Below are 23,846 nucleotides of genomic sequence, written 5' to 3'. Positions count from 1 at the left end.
GACTTTATGTCGGCAGTAAACAAAATAGCCCCAATATGGGCAGCAACCTTCCAATCCAATGGGATGGATCAACCTGGGGTAACCCAGAAGGACATGATGAGACGGTTCCGAGAGTATATGATGCTGAATCATCCGATCACGCGAAACAGAAGCCAAAAGGCAGCTTTTGCAGTGGATGATCCATCTGTATTTCTTGCTGCGAACAGCAACGCTGACCAGCGCGTGGATGGGGACACCCACCATGTGGAAACGGGAAACTCTCAAGTCAGAAAACGGGGCAGACCCCGATATCAACGTACAGCTATAGAGGAAGGCGATCGCGAACCTCCAAGCTCTTCAATCCCTCCAAGAGGAAGAGGCAAAAGCGCAAGATCGTACGCCTACGGTAACTCCGCCAAAGCGGACGCCGTGCCTGGTAAAACTGTGATCGCAGACGCCAGAGGCCCCAAATGTCCAGCATGTGACATGGGGCATGCCCTCCGTGATTGCTTCTACGTGTATACTGAGAAAGCTCCGGAGTGGTGGGAACCCAATCCAAGAACAGCCCAATTCGTGGAGCTCAGACGAGAACATGACGCTGAGTTTCAGAGTCTCCTGAGAGCCCAAGGTCGCCCAAGGACTCATACTCCAAGACTTAAGCAGTCCCAAACTCCTACACCTAATCTTATTGATGATTGACTAAATGGACGACAGATATCGAAGATCGACGCCATGTTCGCCGCTGTATCCTCCCTATCGAATCGGCACGATTACCCACTAAGCAACTCCTTCATCTTTGACTCAGGATCGACGTGCCATATCACGAACAACCCCGATCGGATCCACAACTATCGGCCACCGATCCATGGAGATTTCATATGGGCAGGCAATAGCCAGATTTGGATCAAGGGATATGGATCAATAGTCATACAGCTTGAACATAAACAGAGAGTAGAGAAACTCGTGCTCCACGACGTAGCAATCTGCCCAGACATCCTCTGCAATATCGTCTCATTTAGAGTACTGAGAAAGCAAGGACTCTGGTGGGATACCCAATCGGATCCCACAGCGGTCAAGCGATCAGATGGATCAACCGTCTGCGAGCTGGCAGAGCTATATGGTCAATGGGTACTGGAGTATCGGCCAAATGGATCAGAGGACAGAGTAGCCCTACACGCCCACTCACAAACGTCCCGAACGCGCCGGCGACCCCAACAGGCGCCTGCTCTCCTCTGGCACAAAAGACTGGGACACCCAGGGCCAGCAGCGATCGAGCACCTAGTCCAGCAAGCTGAGGGGGTGCGAGTTAAAGGGGTAACGACAGTGCAGTGCGATGCGTGTGGCCGAGCGAAAATCCGACGACAGATCAGCCGCGCTCCACGGATCAATGATCAGGGACCCGCAGAGAGGCTCGCCATTGATTTCCACTCCTATGAGAATCAATCCTACAACAAAGAGAAAAGCCAATTGCTAATTACCGATAGGTACTCGCGATTTCAGTGGGATTTCTATCTCACAGATAACCGAACGGCGAAATCGATCATCCGAGTACTATCCAATTTCCTCACTTTCCTCCAAAACCAATACAACATCACCCCAAAAGTGATCGAAACCGACAACGAGATCACCACAGTCAAACCAGACGTCGAGCGATGGATCAGAGGCCAAGGCATTGCTGTCGAGCCTTCAGCACCAGATACTCAAGCTCAAAACGGTGGAGCTGAACGCTCAGGGGGTGTGAATAAGGAGAAGGCACGCACAATGAGACTTGACGCCAATCTACCATGGGAACTCTGGCCAGAGATCACTCGGGCTGCTGTACACCTCTACAATCGAACGCCAAACTACAGTAACCAGTGGAAAACACCCTACGAAGTATTCTTCACGCGCGTATCACTAGCAAATGGGATAGTCACGTCGATCAAGAAGCCCTACCTAGCATACCTCAAAGCCTATGGGTGCAAAGCTTTTGCGATGACTGATGATACCCACAGAGGCAAATCAAGACTACAGCGGCTTGATCCAAAAGCCTGGATCGGCTACCTAGTTGGATATCAATCATCCAATATCTATCGGATTTGGATCCCATCACTCGCCAAAGTCATCAGCACAAGAGACGTGACCTTCGACGAAAATACAATATTTGATGGGACAATTGAAGACCTAATGGATAGCCTTATGCACAGCACTCTTTCAGAGATCGCAGCATACGTTAGGACTATCGAGCTCCCACCACCGATCCCAGACACCGGGACGGAGTCGTTTCATGAAGACGACGAAAGCATCAATACCACAGAGGAGGAAGAAGATCCGCCAGGGTACTACAATGGTCGAAAGATCCAAGATCACTACCCAACTCCTCCATCAACACCTCCACCAGCAGTCCTGCTCGCCCAGTTTATGAGTGGAAATGTTCGATCCACTCCTGAGATCCAATCATCCAAAACAGTTCCATGGGCCGCAGCGTTCATGGCTGGATTAAAGGCAGGGACTATAGGCACTCACAATGGAAGCCCAATCGACAAGGCACAACTTCACCGGCTACTCGCCAAAGGAGTCAAGATCCATCAATCACAACTTCCTGATCCACCGACAGCCAGGACTGATCTTGATCAGCACCCTTTAGGAGAGCTATTTAAAGAAGCACAACGTGCACATCTCGACAGCCACAAAGTCACCAATTCGTGGGAAGAAGTACCCTACCAAGCAGCTAAATCTAAAGGACACCAGATTCTAGACTGCATGTGGGTGTATGTCTACAAATTTAACAAAGCCAATCAATTCATTAAGTGCAAAGCTCGATTAGTTGTGCGGGGTGATCAGCAGCGCAATATCACCTCCCAAGACACCTACGCCGCTACTCTAGCTAGCCGATCATTTCGACTACTTATGGCAATCGCTGCCAAACACAATCTTGAACTAAAACAGTACGACGTTACCAACGCCTTCGTCCACGCATCGTTAGATCGAGAGGTCTACATGCGGATGCCAAAGGGTTATCAGAAGCCCGGCACTATCCTACGGATCAAGAAAGCTCTTTATGGGCTAAGAATATCCCCACTCCTTTGGCAGAAGGATCTCACAGCGACGCTCACTCAACTTGGGTTCCAGATTGTACCCCACGAGCCCTGCTGTATGATCAAAGACGGAATCATCATCTTCTACTACGTAGACGATATCATCCTAGCCTATGGCAAGGATCAATCCAAGAAGGCTCAAGAAGCAATGGATCAGCTCAAGCAGCGATACTCCATCACTGGTGGAGACGATCTACAGTGGTTCCTTGGGATCGAGGTGATCAGGGATCGATCCAAACAACTGATCCACCTCTCCCAGGTTGCCTACTATGAAAAGATCAATAGACTAGTGGACGATCAGACAATCCGCCACGATACTCCTATGGCGACCAGCGAGCTCATGCCCAGAGAAGGACTAGCTACCCCGTCTGAGATCAATCGATACCAGCGGAAGATTGGCTCTCTCCTCTACGCCGCTGTCAATACACGCCCGGATATTGCTTTTGCGACGTCTAGACTAGCCAGATTTCTCGCCAACCCAAGTCAGGAACACCAACAGGCTGCGGATCGAGTGTTACTCTACCTATCCGACACTAAGTGGCTGACATTACGATTGGGTGGCGGCACCGCTATGCAGGTAGCCAGTGACGCATCATTTGCAGACAACACTCTGGATCGCAAAAGCTCTCAGGGCTACGCGATTAAACTCTTCGGCGGGCTGATCGCCTGGCGATCTAGCAAGCAAGATACCGTCACTACTTCAACAACTGAAGCAGAGCTCTTAGCACTCTCACAAGTAGCCAAAGAAGCGATCTTTACCTCACGATTGATCAGTGAACTTAAGGTTAAGCTACCGAGTCCTACGATCACTATCCAATGCGACAATCAACAGACGATCCGTCTTGTAACTCAAGCAGTATCAAGACTCACCACGAAGCTCCGACACGTAGATATCCACAACCATTGGCTCCGACAGGAAGTGACGAACCAGAGGATCAAAGTAGTATACACAAAATCCTCTGAGATGATAGCTGATGGCCTCACCAAAGTACTCCCAGTAAACCAGTGGACGGGCTTTCTGATCCAACTAGGGCTGGTCGAAGTTAGGGATCGAGAGCCACACAATCAGTCACCTGTTGTAGAGATCCAAGCTCAATTAGAGCAGCTTAGCTGTGGTTAATCCAGCTCAAGGCTCTTGAGCTGAGGGGGTGTGTCAGAATATGGGCATATTTTGGGTGGTGGACAAAATCCGGGTGTTCGGAGCTGTGGATTCTGTGGATCAGTTAAATTAGTCAGCGCGCACAATCCACCGCGACCCAACTGATCGAACAGCGTTGGACAACAGAACACACGACATCAGACCAGAACAATACAATCGATCCCAATCATATTATTATACTATTATCCCCGTCTTTGATAACCCATCACAATCTGACAGCCAGCCTCTGCCTGTTGTCGCCCCTATTCAGAATGTATCTTTGCCTAATGGAGCCTTTGTAAGAGGGGTTTCCATGACTGTTGGCTCCAATAAGCAGAACATATCATTCTTCGCTAGTGGGTACGTCTTTAAATACAGATTGCAAGTCTCTTACAACCGGTCTTTCTATCTTCTCGTTTGTGGTGATGGAAAATACTAAAATCTCGGCGAGCTAGAGGATCTGGCATAGCTGACTAACACCCCTTATAGTGACAACAACGAGACCTACATTTACGGAACAAACGGGTACTGTACAGATACCTACTCATCTGGAGCATGCGTAACATTCCGCGGCGGCGCATACACAAAATCCTCCACGGACAGATCGATCGGTAACCGAAAGAATAGTGCAGGTTTCGAAGCGGACTGGACAGAAGATACTCTGAGCTTTGGCACCAACACCTCGCTATCATCATTTAAGTTCGGCGTGCCGAGACAGGACCTCAATCAAGCCTTCACCAGCCAATCTCAACTCGGCTTAGGCAGCAACTCATCTTTTCTGCAAGCACTCTTATCCGCCGGCGATATCGGCACAAGAGCATACTCCATATTCTGGGGGCTAGTCGGTGGTCCCGCTGAAAAGCAGACCACAGGTTCACTTGTTCTTGGTGGCCTGGACAAATCGTTGATCGCGGATCAAAACATCAATTTCACAGCGCCGCTGTTCCAGGGCGGAAAGTGTGGGACAGGCATGGTGGTAACGATAAGCGATATCCTTCTCAACTGGCCGAATGGTACCGATATGAGCATCTTCATGGGATCGCAGTCAGCGGTCATACAAGCGTGTATTAGTCCTAGTTTTGCAGGGCTGATGTCCCTTCCATTGAGATACTACGACAACTTCCGGTCACTCGCAGGCGGAACTCCTCCAGATGGGAGGAGCGAAGCAAGAAGTCTCGGTATTAATTACTTCACAATGCTTTTCGACCCGAATAATGTGTAAGTGCCGTGCCAATTCTGTTCGCCAAACATACAGCTAATCATCATGATGTAGTTATTACGGCGGTCTGACAATCAAGCTTTAAAACAGCATTTCTATAAATGTTCCCAACACCGAACTAGTCGTCCCCGACACATATATCGCCGCCGATGGCGCAGTTCAGACGAACACATCGGTCGTGATCAATTCGCTCCAGTCCGAGAATGACAACGATCTACCAGTCCTTGGCCGACTGTTCATGAGCTCTGCCTACGTAATGGTCAACCAAGAAGCTGGGAGGTTCTCCGTCTGGCAAGCCAACACCGGATCAAAGACTTCCGAAATCGTCGCGGTGGATAAACAAAACAACTTTGTCAGCGAGTTTTGCGCGGACTCTCCGGACGGCTCGTCAAAGACTGTACCCTTGCCTACGTCTTCTAGTACATCTCCTCCACAAACTCAAGAGTCAAAGCTATCGGGTGGCGCAATTGGCGGGATAGCTGCGGGTGCGGTGGGAGGTATTGCTATACTCGCCATCATTGGCTTCTTGTTGCATCGGAGACGAAGATCAGGCGACTCTGCAACAAGGATCGCAGGGGAACAAGATATGGAGACTGTGGATGTAAAATTGCCTACGTATAGTATGGCGCCAGCAGGACCTCTGGAACTTCCTGTGGAACGGTATGATGTAACAGAACTAGACGGTAGAGCCATTAATGGTAGTAGAGTATAGATATCACTTACGTAATGTATAATAGCGTTAGACATAGCCCTGCAACCAGGTTCTGTAAGAGTATAAGGCATGGTCGTAGACGGAATAAGTACTTAAAAGGCGTGGGGACGGAGAGCGTTAGGAAGAACAGGCTGTCATCCACCTGAAACTTTAGTTATAATTTTCGAGACTGTTGGTAGGTCTATAGCACTAGTGCTGAAAGGAAATAACGATATTTACGAATACATTCTGTTTGGTGATTGTTGTGATTGTTCTATCTCTAGGTTGCTATGAAGATATACGCGGGGTTAGTACGAGTCAGACCAAAGTAGGACCGACGCGGCCCGTGATTAACATCTGTAATCCGACAGAGACCATCATTTCTTCCACATACGATCATAGGGCTTTGTTGTGATCACCAGCTTATGTGCAAACCAACACGAAGTTGCAGCATGCTTAGTACACGTTGGCGCTAGTTAAGCGGCTTGCGCCGGTTGGTGGATTCATGAGATAGACGCTAACCCCACGTGATTGCTATGCAGCAGCGCATTTCAGCGGGTATAATGGCTGGTGTTTCTTTCGTCTCTAAATTCGTCTTGATATTCGATATCTTAAAAATTGCCCAAGGTCTTGTCAACGTGCAATCTGTGCGTGAGTAGCTTGTGGTTTTAGTGGGGCTTAGCAAAAAGTGGTGGCTAACTGGTAGTGGCGGCGAAGCCGTGAGGTACGTTACCCCAATCACAAAACCCGAAGATCCCGCCCATATCCCCCATGCCAAGGCGCCAGTGACATACACATCATCATAGCCATCTATAGCAAAAACTTGCGGGCGTAAGCCGATACATTTCTTACGTACCGACAACTTATTAGCCTGTTCTTTTACCACTAGTTAACATTCGTGATAGCTACGGTAGATATTGTAACGGTTTGGACCTTGCCAAGACCAACTTAGGTGAGAGTTGGGTACGGCTATTGCTACCACACTTTCTCATCACACACACCTATATAGCTGCAGTTCCTCCATAGCTACACAATGCAACGCAGTCCTCCTCCTCTCCTCACACCGCTACAAATTATCCTCTGTCGGCCCAGCGGATTGATATACGTATCGCTCTTTTTCCGGGTGAGCTAGTTTTGTCATAGGCTGGAGAATATCGCTAAGTGGAATTTCTTTCCTGCTAATCGCTGTGCTGTTGTCTGGCGCAACGCTATTCCTGGAGTAGGAGTACATCAAATTTGCGATTCTCTCCCGTTCTGGCTCAAATTTCCATAGCGCCTTAAGATAACGCGATGGATAGCGTAGAGGAGTCGAGCCTGTACTTTCAGAATCCGAAGCCGTTTAGTAAGATGCTGTGACTGCGTACTTAGGAGCTAACAGCTTCCCATTAAAGAAGTCTCCGCGCTGCTTACGGTATGCAACCGTTCTTGATTGGCGGCGTAATGCATACTCTTAGCTTGGAGTACGTTCTAGAAGAGTAACGACCGGGCTATTAGTTAAATCCGCGTTCCTACTTAGGCGATCCGTAAGTTAAGATCTAGGTAGTATAGGTGCTAGTAGGTTTCGTTTTAACATCATAGATGTTGGTTGGCTTTGCACTAAGTGCGTAAAGGGAAATAACGATAACTAGGAATGCATTCTGTTCGGTGGTTCTGATTGATTGTTTACGAACATAGCTGCTACGAAGGTATACCTAAGCTCTGCGCAAGGTGGGCCGAAGTCGGGCCGAAGTGTCAAGCAGCCGACGTCTCTACCGATACTCACGATCCGACAATAGAGGTGTTTTCGTCGATAAGTTCTAATTTTTGCTCTCTCCGATAGACTATGGATTGACTGTTAATTCCAACGAGACTAGATATATAGTACATAACTGTATCATCGTTGGTATAACCTATCAGCAGTCTCCTCTAGGCAGGTGTAGCTGTTTCTATGAAATGGTTAGCTGTTATCAAGACATCGCATTATATAAGTTGGTTCTTACTTTCTACTACTTTCGCATAGGCCCTGCGAAAGCAGTATGCGCTTAGCCTCTCTTCGTACCCAGCCCGTTGCCTAATTCCCTTCATCATATTGTTGAAGTAATTGTATATTAGAATGTCGTTCTCGGAGACTGTGCCATTAGGGCTAATGCTTCGCAATATTAGCCTTTGTTTCGCTTCTAGCTTGTAGCGATATTTGTACAATAAGCTTCCTAGTAGTAGCTCTTTCGTTTTAATATCCTCGAAGGTCTTGCAACTGTCAAAGACACCGTCTGCTAGAGTTAAGGCTATAAAATAAGTGACTAGATACATAGATCGCATTGTGGCTTCTTCGTATAAAAGCATAATAGGACTTCGCTAGTTAGCCGTCTAGTAGAATAACCTCTGTAACAACTTATGCTTACGAATGCTTCTTATTATTCCGATGGCCCTTGCGATTACGCAACCGTAGATAGAGAAGGCACCCTATATATGTGCCGTTCTAGTATCGCACTAGATCGATATCGCCGTAGAGAAGTCCTTCGTTGTTGTGCTTCTATGCTCCTAACTTAATGAACTCACCAGGGCGGCTGCCTAATAGAGTTATAAGCACGACTAAGAACGCTAGTTGTAGGCGTGCACGTAGATGTGGGTGCTAATATTCATCGCACATCCACATAAACTGAATTAGGTCTTCTGCTACTAGCAAAGGAGCAATTAGTTTCGTGTAAACGCTAGTTGCAAGCTTATTTTTCTGCACGAGGTCTTTCTAAATGAAATTGTCGAGATCCTTGTTCTATAATACGCTGTACTGGTAGCTGGTATATAGTTTTATAGCTTGTTTGAGCGATGATAACATATTTCGGATCGTCGTATCTGTGATGTTTTCTTCTAGCTGCCCTGTTCTCGTTGCTGCAAGCTAGCGAAGGAATAGCTAGATGCGAAACACTGTTAGTGCTGATTTAATCCTAGAACTAATAGGCTCTTGCAGAACTGATCTAGTGAAGCTATATTGTTAACGAAGGTATTTAACATGTCTACGGGTATAGGTACTTACTCTGCCCACAGAGACATTATATACTGGTGTGCCTTGAAGCTCGACGGGATCATCATATTTTTGATGTGATCAGCTGTAAGCGGAGCAGGTGCGTTCTCCTGATGGACAAGAGAGCGCAGATGCGACAGATCAACCTTGGACTTTTTCTTGGGAGGCATTTCGATGTTGGAAGGGGAGAGACTCGATAATAGGAGAGGGAGAATGTTGTGGAATAAGGAATAAGGAGGCGGGTCATTGTTAGAAAGTTGACGGGCGCCATCATTAGAACAGCATACACTAAGATCCAAAGCGCATGCATTTTCCAGTGCTCAATGTCCGTTAATAGTCTGAAGTGGGCTGTGGTGGGCGCTGTGCCGTAAACTGACAACAGGATCGCGATGACCGAAAACGGTCACCAAACCAGTTAATTGACCTCGAAGCGTTACAACGAGAATTGACGGATCGCGAGGGAGATGCTATTTTCGATGTCCTGTGGTCGTATGTGAAAGTTTTACTGCATTCCAAGTTTAAATCCACCGTTGCAGCCGCGCTGGAACATGCCTTCGGGGTCGACCTCCCTGCTCACTCGCCGCAGGAACTCTAGATTCTCGGCTCCGTAGCCTTCAAAGGGCTTCTGCCATGCTGAGCAATAGTTTAGGTACCGGTAACAATGGTGCGTGCCGGTTTGTAGGGAGAAGGTGTCGATTTGCTCGATAGCTTGGCGAGTGATGGTTTGGACGATGTCGTCGTCCTTGCTCAACGCCCAGTTGACGGTGAAACTAACAATCACCATCGGTTCTTCGTTGCTTTCGTCGAGGCCGAGTGGATTCGAGTCGCCTTTGTGTGTCCATGATGGGAGCAGAGGCTGTAGAACAAGGGTCCAGCTCATGCCCTTGATGCGAAACTTCTTAATCTTCACTATCGCATCTCGATACGCCGCATGCACGGCCTCCAGCGTCTTCTGGTCATTCTTGATAGTCGTAGTGGCGAATTCTTGCCTTCTGCCCGGTGGGTTCAGGACACTCAGCTCGTCTGTCGCATCGCTTAGACTGCGGACTTTGCATGTGTGCCAGATGCGCCGTAGTCGTGTAAAATCGGAACTCTGCCAGCTTTCTGGCCATCCTGGGAGCTTGGCTGTGGGGGATGTGTGGACGAGGTTTACGGCGATGGCTTGGAGGCGTAGAGAATGGAGGTAGGTAAAGCATACGAGTGGACCGGCGGCATTGGGGTCGTATCGTTCGTTGACTTCGCCGGACATGGTGCGTGAGACGAAAGAATGTAATAATGACAAGACTCTGGGGGCTTGCGATGATCGTAAGTAAAGAAAGCCGCTCATGACATTCTTTGACGGAAAAGCGCGGGCAGTGAAGCGTGTTACGATGCCAAAATTGTTTCCTCCACCTTTTAGCGCTTTCCAGAGATTCGGGTTCTCATGTTCGGATGCCGTTACTATAGATCCGTCTGCAAGTACGACTTCGTATTCGAGGATGTTGTTGCACACGAACCCATAGCGCGGAGAGAAGAAAGATAATCCTCCCCCAAGCGTCAGGCCAGATACACCAACAGCAGCATTACGTCCCCCGACTACTGCAAGGCCTTCTTTTTCGAGGGCTTGGTACACATCGATCCATCTATTTCCTGCGCCGATAATCACACTTTTCCCGCCCTCCGCTGGGGTAACTTCATTGAAGAGCGATAGGTCGATGAGCACGCCGCCTCTGATGCTCGACGCACCGGGAATGGGAGAGTGCCCTCCTCCTCTGATCGCAAATACCGGTTCGACGTCTTCTCTGGATGTTTTGGCTCTCTCGCTGCGGAGATCAAACTCCCGCCTTAGAATCTTGACCGCCTGCGCCAATTCCCACACATTGCGGGGTCGTACGACACACGCTGGTGGTACTTCGCAAGCCTTTTGGTCCCAGTACCCATTCATCGACTTTTCATGTTCCTCGGTTTTCTCGGGTCCTATGACGATGTGCGGGATGGCCGCAGTGAGCTTTGTCCTCAATTGCCGCGCAGAGGCTGTCAAGCCATCATCGAGCCTCACACGACCGGGCTTTTCGGCTAGTGCATCGCATTCAAGCTGGGAAGAGAGTTTTCCAAATCGCTTTCTGATGTATACTGAGGCGATCAGAATACCTATGCATGTGTATGCAACCCATGAGAGAGCCATGTTAACGTCGTGTTGTGGTATTGTGGTATTGTGGTGTTGTGGTGTTGTGGTGTTATGGCTACGTTGGCGCCTAGAGTACGGAGAGGCAATGTTATCTTAGCATCGTGGGCGCCTAACTTGGAGGCCTATCTTCTCGTAATATCAGACGTATCTTCCCCAGCGATGACCGGGATAGCCATCGCAAGAGAGACGTCGCTTGATATATCGCACGAGCACGACCAAGGATCACAAATGAATGACGTCATAGTCCACCTTCACAATTGCTATCGCTGCCACATGCGTACAACTCTTGTAAGGCTCGGAACTGTCGTTATCATTAAAGCGTATAAGTACAGAATCTGCCACTGCTGAATCGCTATGATATATCATCTTTTGTGTCCATCTGCACACGACTAAACTGATCAAAAGATCTTTGTAATATTACTCCACCTCCAGCCGTACAAATCCTCCGCAGAGTTTTGACGGACTCCAAAAATAACCTAATGAAGAAGATACTAACTCAAACATGAATACGTTCCATAGATTCAGGATGAATGTGGATGTGGGTGAGTGCCATCCGATAGTCCTGCTTTCGGGCAAGTCGGCTCTCGCATCCAGAATGCTCAATACGAAGTCGCCTAAAGCAGTTATCCTTTTCAAATCCGGATGTGCTATTAGCCGAGAAATGCTGTAGACCATCGACAGTCTATACAACTCTCAGATGTCGGCGTCGGGGAACCACTTCTTCACCCATGTATCGAGAAACTTGGGTCCTATTGGCTTCACGAGGAACTCGTCTGCGCCTGCTTCTTCTGCGCCCCTTCGATCATCTGGCGAGTCTTGGCCGGTGACAATGAACAGAGCACTGCTCTCGCATCCTTGCTCTCTCTCTAGCTGTCGTATCTGTCTTGTCGCTTCGAAGCCGTTGCAAACCGGCATCTGTAGATCCATGAGGATCAAATCAAAGGGCCTCTCGTCTGATTTCTGCTGTGATGACAGATCGTTCCTGAATAGGAGTGCTGCAGAGAACAGCTCCACAGCTTGCTGCCCATCACTTGCCGATCGATACGGAATGTTGCGGCGAGTGCAGTACATTTCTAGCAGGCGCAGATTGACGGCGTTATCGTCGACGAGCAGTGACATGGGCTTTATCTTCGGTTTATGGATCTCGACAGTAGGCACCGTAGCGGTTACCTGGATGTGCAGAGTTTGCACAGCTTTCGCCAACTCCGTTTGCAACTTTTCCGGAAACATTGAAGGCCGCTCTAACAAGGTTTTTGGGTGATTGTTTGATCTTGGAGAAATGAGCAAGGTGGTGGACTTTGTAGAAATGCCCCACATAGAACAACTCTTTGTTTCCAGAGTAAACGGCCTAAATTCGGCAAGAATCGCATCTGCAAGCTCTAGTGCTTGTTCGATTATGTCATTTTTGAATGGGCCCTGGACGTATAGAACATTGTTCTGACGTCGGATCCGTTCTTCTTGGAAGTCAAGGAAGCATGCATTCTCGGGAACGGGACATATCGCAACTTGGTCGGCAGCGATACTCCAGGTAGTGTTGTAAAGTTGTGCGAGATTTGGTGTGTAGTCCACGATCATGAAGGCTTCTTTCATTTCCGTGGACTCTAGCCATCCAGAGTCTGAGAGATACTGGCCAAAGTAATGTCCCAAAGACGATGTTTGGGATTCGGACGTAAGTCGGCAGAATTTTTGCGGGAGTTGAACTAGTTTTTCCTTCAATGGGCGAACTCGTGGAAAGGAGCTGGCACAGATGGGATCGTTGAAAGTAGCTGTGGCGTGCGAGCCCACGCCGTGGTCAGAAGTCGCCAGCGTAATCTGACCACCAAGGAGCGTTGCCGCTTTGCATGCTATCGTCAATCCCAACGCAGATTCTGCTGTGCTCAGATCAACCTTCCCATTGACATCGATCATGCGTTTGTAGTGACTCGTAGCTATATCTCCTCCGTTATGTTGAACATCGATGGTAAGCGACTTCAGTCCTTCTGCAACCGACAAGGATACTGCCACTACACCGCCGGCGGAATGTTGGGCCGCGTTTACCATCAGTGGCTGAATACAATCCAAGAACACCCGTACATCGATCGCTAGCATGTTGCAGTTCGGTGGCAGGTGATGTATCATGATGATGGATGGCCGCTTCGCTATATCGTCTGGCAGCCCCAATAGGGTTTCTTTGAGCAGGGCACCCTCAATTTCGGAAACGGTTTGCAGGGTTAGTACGCGTTCTGCTTGTGCAATATACGCCCATTGATTTAGTTTGATGAGACTGTTGACAGTCGAGATGAGATCTCTCGCCCGAGGACTTGATCGTCTGGATATAGGTATGTGGATCTAGCTGTTCCATGCTCGGGCTTGCACTGGGTGATGACGCGGCTGTCGGGAGAATCACATGTCGCATCTTCAACTCTTCCGTCAAGAGCTCGACTGAACCCAAGAATGCCGTGTATGGGCGTTCGCAGCTGATGTGTGATGCCGCGGAGGAATTGCTCCTTGGCTGCAAGTGCTTCTCGAAGTGCAAGGCCTTGCCAATATTGACTCAAAATTGTCTATGCAAAGGGTTATTGAATTAGTGTATGATGCTTATGTTCCGTATCGCTTACTACTTACCGCGCTCGTGTTCACAAACCAAGAATCGACGTCGTCAAACACCATTTTGAGGTCATTGCAAGCTACTACAAGAAAGGTGGGCGCGCGTTGACTGGTGCACTGTGCAGCAATGGCACGCACAGCCCGGGGAGCGGTCATGTCCAGGTGATTCATGGTCTTGATAGCATAGTCGAAATATGCAGTGTCTTCCCAGAGGCCCTGCTCCAGTTTGGAGGACAGGAAAGTGGTACCACTATCAAGAATAATTTGGCCATTTATTGCCTGAGTGATGGTTACTTGGGCATCCGGGTAGACTTGGCGGAGCATGTTTGGAATGGCTTGTTCCATGTCAGCATATTCGTCGCACTGCTGCTGTGCATAAGAAAGCAGCTCTAGCATCCTCCTACGTTCGCGTTGACGTCTACCTCTTGCGCTGTGAACGATATCGGCGACGATCCAATCGGCGAGACGGGCTAGAGATTGCTGCACTGTTCTGGACAAGAGTTCCTGAGGGGAGTTTGAAGCGACACAGAGGGAACCAAAGGCCACGTGTTCGCCAAACTCGGTTTCAAACTTGAGCGGTACGCCAGCGTATGCACGTAAGCCTCCTTGCTCGACGTGAGGCGAATGCTTGAAACGCCAGTCTTCGACCATGTTGGGTAATGCGAAAATTGTCTATACTAATTAGCATCGGTTTGATGGAATATTAGATTTAACCCACACCTGGCGATTGGTTGATAGTGTGGGCACAAGTACTCTCACGACGCGGTAAGACAGCGAGTGGAAGATTCACTGTCACCATGCGAGTATACGTGTTGTGATTCAAAAGACCGGCGATGGCGAAGTCCCATCCTACTGTCTCATGAGCGATGAGGACTTTTTCCTGTAAACGAGACATGAGTTCTTCGTCCCCAAGCGCGCCGCGGGTGTAGTAGAAGACCATGGTTAGCCTCAGCCTCTCATTGCGGGCCAGAGCAGGGAAGAGATATTGGCTGGCATTGCATTCAGAAGGACATTGCGTCTGGCTAGGGATGGGCGCGGGCGCCCAATCATTGTCCTTTTCCGGATATACAGACTCGAGAGCTTCTTCGGAAAGCGTATCAAGCGGTAGTTGGGCATGCTCTGGATCAAGAATTGGTGCGGTCGCGGTAGGACGCTCAGCTAATGCGGGCGCAGCATGTCTCGACAAAAGGACGGCAGCGTCAGCCTTTGGAAAGAAGGCAGCACAATGGCTGTTCGTGAGCTGCATTGAAGTATCTGTGGCTTGTATGACTTCCCCGCATCGAGGGTGAGAGTGGTTGGAGACAGGATGCACGGGTGTTGTTTAGGCGGGAGCTAAAGCTGTCACGGCGGACGAAGCTTAGATGAGGCTACTCCAGCTCCAGCGGCGATTCCAACGGTTCCAAAGGCTCTAACGGACGGTCTTGAATGTAAAAGCAGTGGAGCGGTACTGTGATCTGCGCGACGATTGCTGGAAGTTTGGATGGCAGACGGTGGTATGTATAATAAGGTGGACTTGGCGCATGTCCCTTGCCGTCCCTAGGCCCAGGAAATTTCGTTAGCTGCAGGCTATCTCGGCTTGATCTTCCTGGTCCGGGCCGAATATGGACGATCGCCGTTGGAAGTTTTGAGTGATGGGTTGCGGGCTGCGTGATGACCAGCAGTAGTCTCGTAGTGAGGATCGATGCCATGCCAGCTGACTACCCTGTTCCTGCAGCACTTCCCGTGGCTAAAAATGTGAAGATGCAGGCCTCTGTCACAGCCATTGGCGCATGGGCTCGGCCAAGATGGCGAGATAAGCTCAGCAGCGGGGTTGGGGCGCTGCTCATTGGCCGTCATCATGCCCCACAAATCTCCCAACTTCACTCTTCTCTCTCGCAACTATTCTTTGCCTTGTTCGTTCGTCGCATTGTATGCTACTGAATCTTGATATTATCGGAAGACGCTGGTATCTTGCTGTTCAAATTGATGTCGGTATTGTGCTGTTTGGAGCAACGTAAGCTGGCTGCGAACTAAACCTATACTCTCAAGACGCCATTGTGTCAAGGAAGACGCGTGTACAAGACACCCATGAGAACGTTGGAGACGCGTTCAAATGCTAGCTACATATGGCTGCAACATTCTTGCGTCATGCGCAATCAGAAAACACGACGAAACTAAGCGTTCCAATCACTTTTCTGGTAGGTACCAAGAGTTTGTTACAAGAAGCGCGTGGAAAATACAAGGGTACAAAAGGCGGATGGGCATCTGATTTGGATGCATTTCGATACGAAGAAGCCACAAATATTTGCCATGTGACATACTGCTCCATACGGCGCAAACGTTGCTTCCGCAACCACATCGTTCCTTTCCATACAGTGTCCGCCCGCCGCGCCTTGACAGCTGCTTTTTCCTATACAATATCCAAGGCAAAGGCAAAGGCACACTGGCCGTAAGTCTCAAGCCTTCCCCTCATACGCTTTGCTTGACCGACCACTCTGGCTTTGTTCTGCAATCGCTCCACTACCATCAGTTCTTATCCAAGAGACTAAAAATCGGAAAATCACCTTGGAAAGATTCTGAACGCAGGAAAAGCAAGATCAAGAGACTAGAATCCGTTTCCTATCACGTGGGACCTGTGGCGAGTCACGATGTATTGCTGAGACAGCCACCATGTAAACAGCAGAGGAAAACGGGCTCGCATTGCAAGAGATTGCGACCTTCCTAGTCGCCATAAACATGAGAAAGATGTGATTGGGCGCATATCATTCCAATGGGTTCGGTCACTGGGCTGCTGAATGGTCCTGGCCGCCTTTCTCAAGGCAATCAGGCCCATTACATTGAAACGAAGCAATCGCAAGCAGTATTCCCAGATGCTAAGCAGCCTATCTTCTCTCTCTGCGCGGTCTCTCGTATATATTCAAGCATCAAACTGTGAAGCTACTCTTGCCCATCTATCCCGTCCCTCTCCACTCCGACACACCATGAGAAGCCTTTGCATCACCACACAGGCAATCCTCCAGCCCAAATTCCGGAAGAGCTGGACTGTCAGGGGCTGAGATAGGCGGTGACTTCGAAACCTTACTGGCCACTGCAGAGCCGTGGAGATTTCGTCCACTCCAGTTGAGAGTCGCACGTGACTTTGCGGCCGTACATCTTGAGCATTTCTACAGTTTTCTCTCTCACAATGCGATAGTCTCCTTCGAACCGTATATAGCAAAAGTTCTCTCTATTGTCTCTTGTATATAGTGGTGCCCTGCTGTGGTGGCCGATTTCCATTTTCCAAGGTGCACGACGCAACGACTCTCTTTCACTTTCACTGCCCACGCGCGCACACCACGTACCCCACCCACCCGCTATTTTTCTGTTTCTTCATTGCTGCGATTGCTGCCGCCTAAGACAATAAAGTCTTTCCCACACAGCTTTGCACCCACTTCTCTCCCCCGCAGGCCGCAAATTGACCACTCTGCTCACATTTTCTCCTGCACCCACAAGCACCAGCACACAACACCTCAATCAATTCTTTCAAAGGCTTCAGTTCTTTGTTTGCTCATGAACCCCCGTGCTCGCTACACAAGCTTGCGTACTCGCCATTGCGCCTACACCCAAGTGTATCCGCAGCAACCCAGCTCAATACAGGTTCGACCTGTTTTGATCTCGACACACAGACGATTGTCCGCGGCCACACATAGAGGTGAGTAATTCGATCCTATCCACTGCTTCCAGTCTCTAATATCTCTATAGCGGCCTGCTACACTTTCACACACACACACACACACACACACACACACACACACACACACACACACACACACACAAACCCGACACCACATACCCTCTACACCGACTGTCCTTTCATCATGTCCACCCGCACCTCTGAAGACGGAGTGGAGAGCTCTAAGGCTTCCTCTCCCACAACAGCCTCCCAGTCCGCAGCCACAACATCCTCCACACCTACCCCGTCTCGTCATCTCCAGCCTTTGCGTAGGCGGCGCAGGGCCGGTGTCGATTATGACAGATGGTAATGAGTTCATGCTTTGTGTGACTGCCGTATTCGCCAAGGCGTGGGAGGCGATGATTCACAGACGAGTGAAAGATGAGGGAGAGGACCTCAACGGTTATAGGGACTTCATCATTGAGGCCCTCAATCTCATGGACGCATGGTTAGAGCATTGGGACGGTCCTGAGGATAGCCAGGGTTGGACCGGTCGTAAAAACTTCGACCTACATGTCGACTCGATATGCACCGAAATGCCAACAGACCCAAGGCGCCCGGCTGATCGCTACGAGAGCCTGCGCGAGTCCAAGCGTACATTGATCCGCGGATGCATCGAAGGGATTGTGGCTTTGTTCCCACCCGGGGACCCGATGTCCTCCATCAACCAAGCCACCTTGACCACTGCCTGGGAAGCAAGGTTTTGGCAAGACGCCTATGGGGCGGACGGCAACGTCAACATCTACGGGGATGCAGTCGAAGACCATCTCATAGACCTCCGTGAGTGGAAAGAGGACTGGGCGTTGAACGATCAGACCGAGAGTGGCCAAGATAGGTTTCGCGCGTACTTGATGAGGTACCATCAAACAGATGTCCACCTCCGTCTCCCAACCATCGCCCCGTCAACTACAGCCACAGGCGTTGGCATAGATGACGACGCTGAGGGCGAGTCGGATGAAGAGCTCTACAGGGCACCCTCTCCTGCTAGGTCTCCTTACAATCAAGACGCTAACAACAACAACTCGCCCTACTATCTACCCACCACACCCAGCCAAGACTCCAACCTCGAAGAGGAGCTTTATGATCTCGCTGGGGGGAAATGACCCTACATCTGGCGCTGAGGATAAACCCGAAGAGTCTCCTGACTGCGCTGACCTCTCCCTCGAAGCCATCATTCTCAAAGCTTTCGAAGACGATGAGACTGTGGACCCGTCTCTCCAAGCCTGTGTACCACAAGCCTCTTCGGAAGAGATGGTCTTGGATCCAGCCCTTGGTGATCACGCTGTCATCCACACCAGCACGACTCCCATCGCCGCCCAACCTATTACCTCCTCCTCCCAGAACCAAGAAATGGATGGCATCGATTATCATCGTACAGTGGAACAGCTTCTGATAACACAGGTACAAGAACATGCCCCCTCTATCATCGTTGCTGTTCCCGTCGAGGATATTGAGATGGGCGAGTCATCCACCGTTCCGCCCCCCTCGCAAGAACCAACCACTACCACCGCAACCATCACGGGTGATACAGAGATGGGCGAGGCAGCATCTATGCCCTCCTCTAGTGCCAAAGACCAGATTGTCGAGGACATTTGTATGACCTCAGACGAACTGCCAAAGCCCACTGCTGGTACCATCATCCCAGTCACTGAGATCAGTGCCACGGACACGAAGAAAGTCCAATTTCTTCCTGGTCTTGTCGCTGGTGCTTCCAACATTTTCGGCACGGACCCAAAGGTACCAGTCTCAATTCTCAAGCAGTCTACGCTTGTGCCTTCCTCAGGATTTGTCTTTGCAGGCTCTCCTTTTTCCTCCGCCCCCGCGTCCGCCCCCTCTCCCGCATCATTCGTCGCCCCTTCTGCTACATCTGGCGGTATTGTGGCGAACACGGAAAAGCCAGCGAGCCCTGCCTTCCCTCCTGGGGTTGCTACTTTTGGCGGCTTTGCGGGAAAGCCCGTGACCTCTACCTTTTCCGTTGCTCCTGCTCCTGCTCCTACCCCTACCATCCTTGGCGGCATTGCAGCGAAGACTGATCATCCAGAGGCTAAAGCGAAGCTGGAAGTAAAGAAACCAATCTTCGGTCCAGAGGGCACCAAGGTCAGCAGTGGACCAACCGGTACGAAGCCAGCATCGAACCCAAATTTCAGCTTGACCGGCATCAAGTTCGGCAATGGACTAGCTACTACAATCCCAGCGCCGAAGTCTGTCTGCGACTTCTGTGGCCCTATCCCCGATTTCTCGAGTATGCTCAAGCGTGGTGCATCCAAGGCTGCTATTGAGGTTCCAGCATCATCATCCGAAATCGCCAAGAACACTCAGACTGAGGAACCTGCCACTCCAGTGACGGCAACTGAGACCGTAGATTGCAATACCAATAATGGTGACGTCGAGACACCAGCAGTTGAGAATCAGGCAGATGCTCCAAACAAGACCGTCTCGACCTCGCCCGTCCCCACTAAGGTTAACGGCGTCTCCAAAGAACCTCATATAGACGAGGTATCAGATGAGCTCTTAACTGCCCCCAACGAAACTCATGTAGATAAGACGTCTGCAGAGTCTACCATCGTTTTTGAGACTTCAATCAAAGAAGTGGTCTCCCCGGTGGATCGTTTCCTTGCCGCCATGGAGGAACTCAAGTCGCTCCGAGCATGCCTGTCCACGACAGAGCTGGACCACGCTCTAAAGAAGAAGCGCAACGATGACTCCGATATCTTTGGCAAAGACGACTTTCAGGCGGGGCGCCGTCTCATGGCGTCCATCAAGAAAATATTCAAGCAACCCAGCCCGGTTCCCCTAAACACCAAGACGACGGCACCGGTAGTCGAGGAGAGGCGGCCTGAAGTTGAGACGCCCCAGAAGGTTGAAGACTCCAAGTACGAGGAGCATATCGAGAGCAAGACACAGCAGCAGCCCGTGGCCAAGGCGGCTGAGATGATGCCCGAGAACTCAATCAAGGCGACCGACAACGCACCCGTTTCTGCAGTGCAGGTATCTGCAAAGCTTGATTCTGCAGCCAAGGCGACGGAGGAGATGCCCTAGTCTGCAACCAAGGCGACTGAAGAGAAGCCTGGGTCTGCAACCACGGCAACTGAAGATAAGCCTGAGGTCAAGAAACAGAAGTGCACGGACTCCAAGGACAAGGAGCCTGTCGGGGGTAAGAAGCAACCTGATAGTGAAAATCTACAGGAAGAGGAGACGATTGAATCTTCTGTTCCCAAAGCCTCCCCTAGGTTCGATGAGTTGTTCAAAGATATCGCCGTCTCCAAAAATCTCTGGATGAAGGAGTACAACTTTTACGGCACTCCTCGAGCGCTCATCAACATTGCCGAAGAGCTACTTACCCACGACCCCGAGCCCTCCGTCCAAAATACCACAATCGAGAACCTGGAGGTCATTGCCCGCAAGTGGGAACAACTCCTTACTACCGCAAACCATTTGAAAGCTCTTCGGGAGGCCTTCAACGGCGACTATGACGCCACCTTCCGCCGCGACGCCTATAAATTTCGGGAGTACAAGCTTGTTTACGATACGTATATCTACAAGGCGAGCGAAGGCACGCAAACGCGTCGCAAATACTACGAGAGTGAGGCTCAAAACCAGGATGCTGCTGGTATGAGGATGCGCGAAGGCGTTCGAGAAGAGCTTCACGAACTCCTTGGCATGTATGGCGTGTATCTCGCCTCTCTGAAGGCCCTGCAGCAACTCTTCCCCTTCCACGAGGGCTTGGAGCATATGTCCAGCACGTCACTCACGGTTTTCCACGATCTCATTGAGGCTAGACACCAGGCCTTTATGTTTCCGATTCTTCCATTCCCACGCAAAGTAAGTTAATTTCGCCTGCGCGATAGTTTGACTGAACTATGCTAACCACTATTAGATTTCTGACGATCTGGCGGTTGATGACGCACAGCGTGCGTTGATCAAGGACTGCTGCGCCGACCCCATGGCCGACGCTGCTTATGATCAACTGATCGCGAGGGCCAACGCCTTGAAATTCGACTGAACACCCTCTCAGATCAACGACGCCGCCATACAATGAGACATCTCCCCCACACAGTGGTACCGCGATCATTTCCCCGATCACCACCTCAACTCCCCCAATCCCAACCCCAACCACAGCATTGTCCACGAACCAGCTAACGGATCCCCCACACACCAAACACAAAGCAAATTTGACGATCGCTCCCCTAAATCAGAAGAACTGGCGCTATTAGACTCGCAAGACGTTGCAGTCTGGCGCCGTTCGACTGATGGTGGGTTGAACTTTCTGATGATTTGCTTTGCGGGAGGTGTTGCGGGGGTGAAGTTGGCGAGCTAGACTCCCGGCTGATCCGATACATACTGAAAACTAGGCGATGTTACGATCGCTCCCCTAAATCAGAAAAACTGGCGCTATGAGACTCGGAAGACGTTGCGGTCGCGCGCCGTTCGACTGATGGTGGGTTAAGCTTTTGTTGATTTGCCCCGTTGGTCGTGTGTAGAGGTGAGGCTGGTTGGTGACTGCACTTTGTGAGGTTGGGCGCGGGATGGGGCGTTGGATTGGACGGTTGGGACGACCACTCGGATCGGAGTGTCTCCTGTTTTGGTGCCTTAGTCGGTTATTCATGAGAGTCTTGTAAATTTGGTCGTCGGAGTAGCGTCTGGGAAGGAGTTTGATAGGTTTTGTCTTGTGGCTTTCGTCCAGATTGGGAGTTTTGTACAACAAGGATAGACAATGGGGTTCCGGAGTGTTTAGTACACCGGCGTTTTTGCTGACATTCACTTGAGTGGATCGGATATACCCGGATCGTCTTGTTTTAGGAGTTTTGCGGATTGTTTTACAAAGGTTGATTGCTTCATCCGCTCTGACAAGAAAAGTCACTTGAGCCTGGTGGATAGCACATGACGGGGTTAGATAGTTTCCTTCATAACATGAGCTCCGTGGTTCTTTTTCCAACAACCTTGCTTCTCAACCGTGACCTTGACTCAACTCAACAACTCATCGCATTCTTAGCCGTTGATACCATCAACATGGCACACTCTACATCTTCCTCCCGCGCCAGCGCCTTAGCCCTACCTCTCCGTAAGAGAGCCATCCCTCACCACTCTTCCATTTCCCCCACTCGCCGCGCCTCCCTTCTATCTACCCTCCCCGTTTCCCCTGCCCAAGATCAGGACAACTTAGCGGATCTAGCATCAGCATGGAACGATCTAACCCTCTCTCAATACCCCGAAGGTCTCGACGATAAAGTGCAACGCTACCGAGACTGCTACTACATCAAGTTACTGGATGTACTCAATACCGCTGCACTGTTGCTCTACGCAGAAGAACCCTTGTCGGACCTGGCAACAGCCTGGGAGAAAAAGGTTTGGTGCGAGACGTACAAGGGTGCGTATGATCTAGACGCTTATGAGGATGCTATGGAGAAGCAAATTGACGATTTAGAATTTTGGATTGAAGAGTGGGAGGACGGAGATGGGAAGGAGGTGTTTGGAGATTACGTGATTGCAAATTTTGGAGAGCTAGGGCAAGAGGTTATGAACGCGGTTGTGCAGGGTGAGAATGAGGAGAGAGAGATAGAGGTGGATCTGGACATGGACATGGAAGGAGAAGACCGGGACGTTGGGGAGGAGGATGTCTCATCGGTGAACCTCTGCGCGGATGATTCTGGCTCGGAGTTCTATGATGTGTAGATCGAGTTCGTTCGAGATGCTGAAAGCGATTAGCAAGGCTGGTAGTTAGATCGTGGGCCTTGTCGCGGGGCAGTTAGAAGATCGGAAGACGTGATACGACATGGTGTGGCGTGACATATCACGCAGCGACCCGCAGACAGACCCACCTCCGCAATCTCGCCTACATCATGATTAGCAGCCTCATCCTAACTTCCTCTCATTACCTAAACTCCAAAACGCATCTACAATGTTCTCCACAACTTACGCTCGCATCCGTGCCAGCGCCATCCGCCCCACCACAGCCGACGACAAGCTTCCGCCAACATGTCCCATCTGCCTCGAGTCATGGAATCGTAGCATTGACGCTGTCCGAAACTCTCGTTTCCCTTTTGTTACCTCCGATGCGACTGAACCAGCGGTTGCAATCAAGAAATCCGGACATATTTTCGGTCGCAACTGCTTGACACGATGGATGCGCGACTGCAACACTTGTCCCGTGTGCCGGATTGAGTTTTTCGCAAAGCCGCCCAAACAAGTCAAGTATGCTGATTACTTTGTCTTCGGGGGTGTGCCTGTTCATTTGTTTCGGTGATACCTGTGGTGACAAGGAATTTACAGAATGATGACGGGGCGAGAAGATGACTT

The 23,846-nt window shown here is 50.2% G+C and overlaps 9 protein-coding genes across 9 annotated transcripts; 5 read left to right on the top strand and 4 right to left on the bottom strand.

Annotated features, from left to right (window-relative positions):
* Window positions 1-711: 711 nt before the first annotated feature.
* Window positions 712-4,176, top strand: PtrM4_019820 (uncharacterized protein; the record flags this gene model as incomplete). Its single annotated transcript, XM_066103376.1, has 1 exon — window positions 712-4,176. The coding sequence occupies one exon, from the start codon at window positions 712-714 to the stop codon at window positions 4,174-4,176; it is 3,465 nt and encodes a 1,154-aa protein (XP_065965578.1).
* A 331-nt stretch (window positions 4,177-4,507) lies between these two features.
* PtrM4_019810 (Asp domain containing protein) lies at window positions 4,508-6,125 on the top strand (the record flags this gene model as incomplete). The annotated part of the gene is made up of 4 exons (XM_066103375.1): window positions 4,508-4,554; window positions 4,684-5,412; window positions 5,504-6,073; window positions 6,119-6,125. The coding sequence occupies 4 exons, from the start codon at window positions 4,508-4,510 to the stop codon at window positions 6,123-6,125; spliced, it is 1,353 nt and encodes a 450-aa protein (XP_065965577.1).
* A 3,482-nt stretch (window positions 6,126-9,607) lies between these two features.
* Window positions 9,608-11,269, bottom strand: PtrM4_019800 (GlcD, FAD-FMN-containing dehydrogenase; the record flags this gene model as incomplete). Its single annotated transcript, XM_001931840.1, has 1 exon — window positions 9,608-11,269. The coding sequence occupies one exon, from the start codon at window positions 11,267-11,269 to the stop codon at window positions 9,608-9,610; it is 1,662 nt and encodes a 553-aa protein (XP_001931875.1).
* Window positions 11,270-11,965: 696 nt separating this feature from the next.
* PtrM4_019790 (CheY, CheY receiver) lies at window positions 11,966-13,390 on the bottom strand (the record flags this gene model as incomplete). Its single annotated transcript, XM_066103374.1, has 1 exon — window positions 11,966-13,390. The coding sequence occupies one exon, from the start codon at window positions 13,388-13,390 to the stop codon at window positions 11,966-11,968; it is 1,425 nt and encodes a 474-aa protein (XP_065965576.1).
* A 131-nt stretch (window positions 13,391-13,521) lies between these two features.
* On the bottom strand, window positions 13,522-14,509 carry PtrM4_019780 (putative histidine kinase HHK3p; the record flags this gene model as incomplete). The annotated part of the gene is made up of 2 exons (XM_001931839.2): window positions 13,522-13,815; window positions 13,877-14,509. 2 exons carry the CDS (start codon window positions 14,507-14,509, stop codon window positions 13,522-13,524), a joined length of 927 nt encoding a protein of 308 aa, XP_001931874.2.
* A 58-nt stretch (window positions 14,510-14,567) lies between these two features.
* Window positions 14,568-15,104, bottom strand: PtrM4_019770 (uncharacterized protein; the record flags this gene model as incomplete). Its single annotated transcript, XM_066103373.1, has 1 exon — window positions 14,568-15,104. One exon carries the CDS (start codon window positions 15,102-15,104, stop codon window positions 14,568-14,570), a length of 537 nt encoding a protein of 178 aa, XP_065965575.1.
* Window positions 15,105-17,845: 2,741 nt separating this feature from the next.
* On the top strand, window positions 17,846-21,380 carry PtrM4_019760 (Tymo-45kd-70kd multi-domain protein; the record flags this gene model as incomplete). Its single annotated transcript, XM_066103372.1, has 3 exons — window positions 17,846-18,329; window positions 18,601-20,537; window positions 20,589-21,380. The coding sequence occupies 3 exons, from the start codon at window positions 17,846-17,848 to the stop codon at window positions 21,378-21,380; spliced, it is 3,213 nt and encodes a 1,070-aa protein (XP_065965574.1).
* A 1,179-nt stretch (window positions 21,381-22,559) lies between these two features.
* PtrM4_019750 (uncharacterized protein) lies at window positions 22,560-23,267 on the top strand (the record flags this gene model as incomplete). The annotated part of the gene is made up of 2 exons (XM_001931837.2): window positions 22,560-23,085; window positions 23,260-23,267. 2 exons carry the CDS (start codon window positions 22,560-22,562, stop codon window positions 23,265-23,267), a joined length of 534 nt encoding a protein of 177 aa, XP_001931872.2.
* A 181-nt stretch (window positions 23,268-23,448) lies between these two features.
* PtrM4_019740 (RING finger protein) lies at window positions 23,449-23,793 on the top strand (the record flags this gene model as incomplete). The annotated part of the gene is made up of 1 exon (XM_066103371.1): window positions 23,449-23,793. The coding sequence occupies one exon, from the start codon at window positions 23,449-23,451 to the stop codon at window positions 23,791-23,793; it is 345 nt and encodes a 114-aa protein (XP_065965573.1).
* Between the last annotated feature and the right edge of the window lie 53 nt (window positions 23,794-23,846).

The sequence above is a fragment of the Pyrenophora tritici-repentis genome, chromosome 1, assembly GCF_003171515.1.
Source record: "Pyrenophora tritici-repentis strain M4 chromosome 1, whole genome shotgun sequence".
Classification (NCBI taxonomy): Eukaryota; Fungi; Ascomycota; class Dothideomycetes; order Pleosporales; family Pleosporaceae; genus Pyrenophora; species Pyrenophora tritici-repentis.
This window is presented reverse-complemented; position numbering and strand designations above follow the sequence as displayed.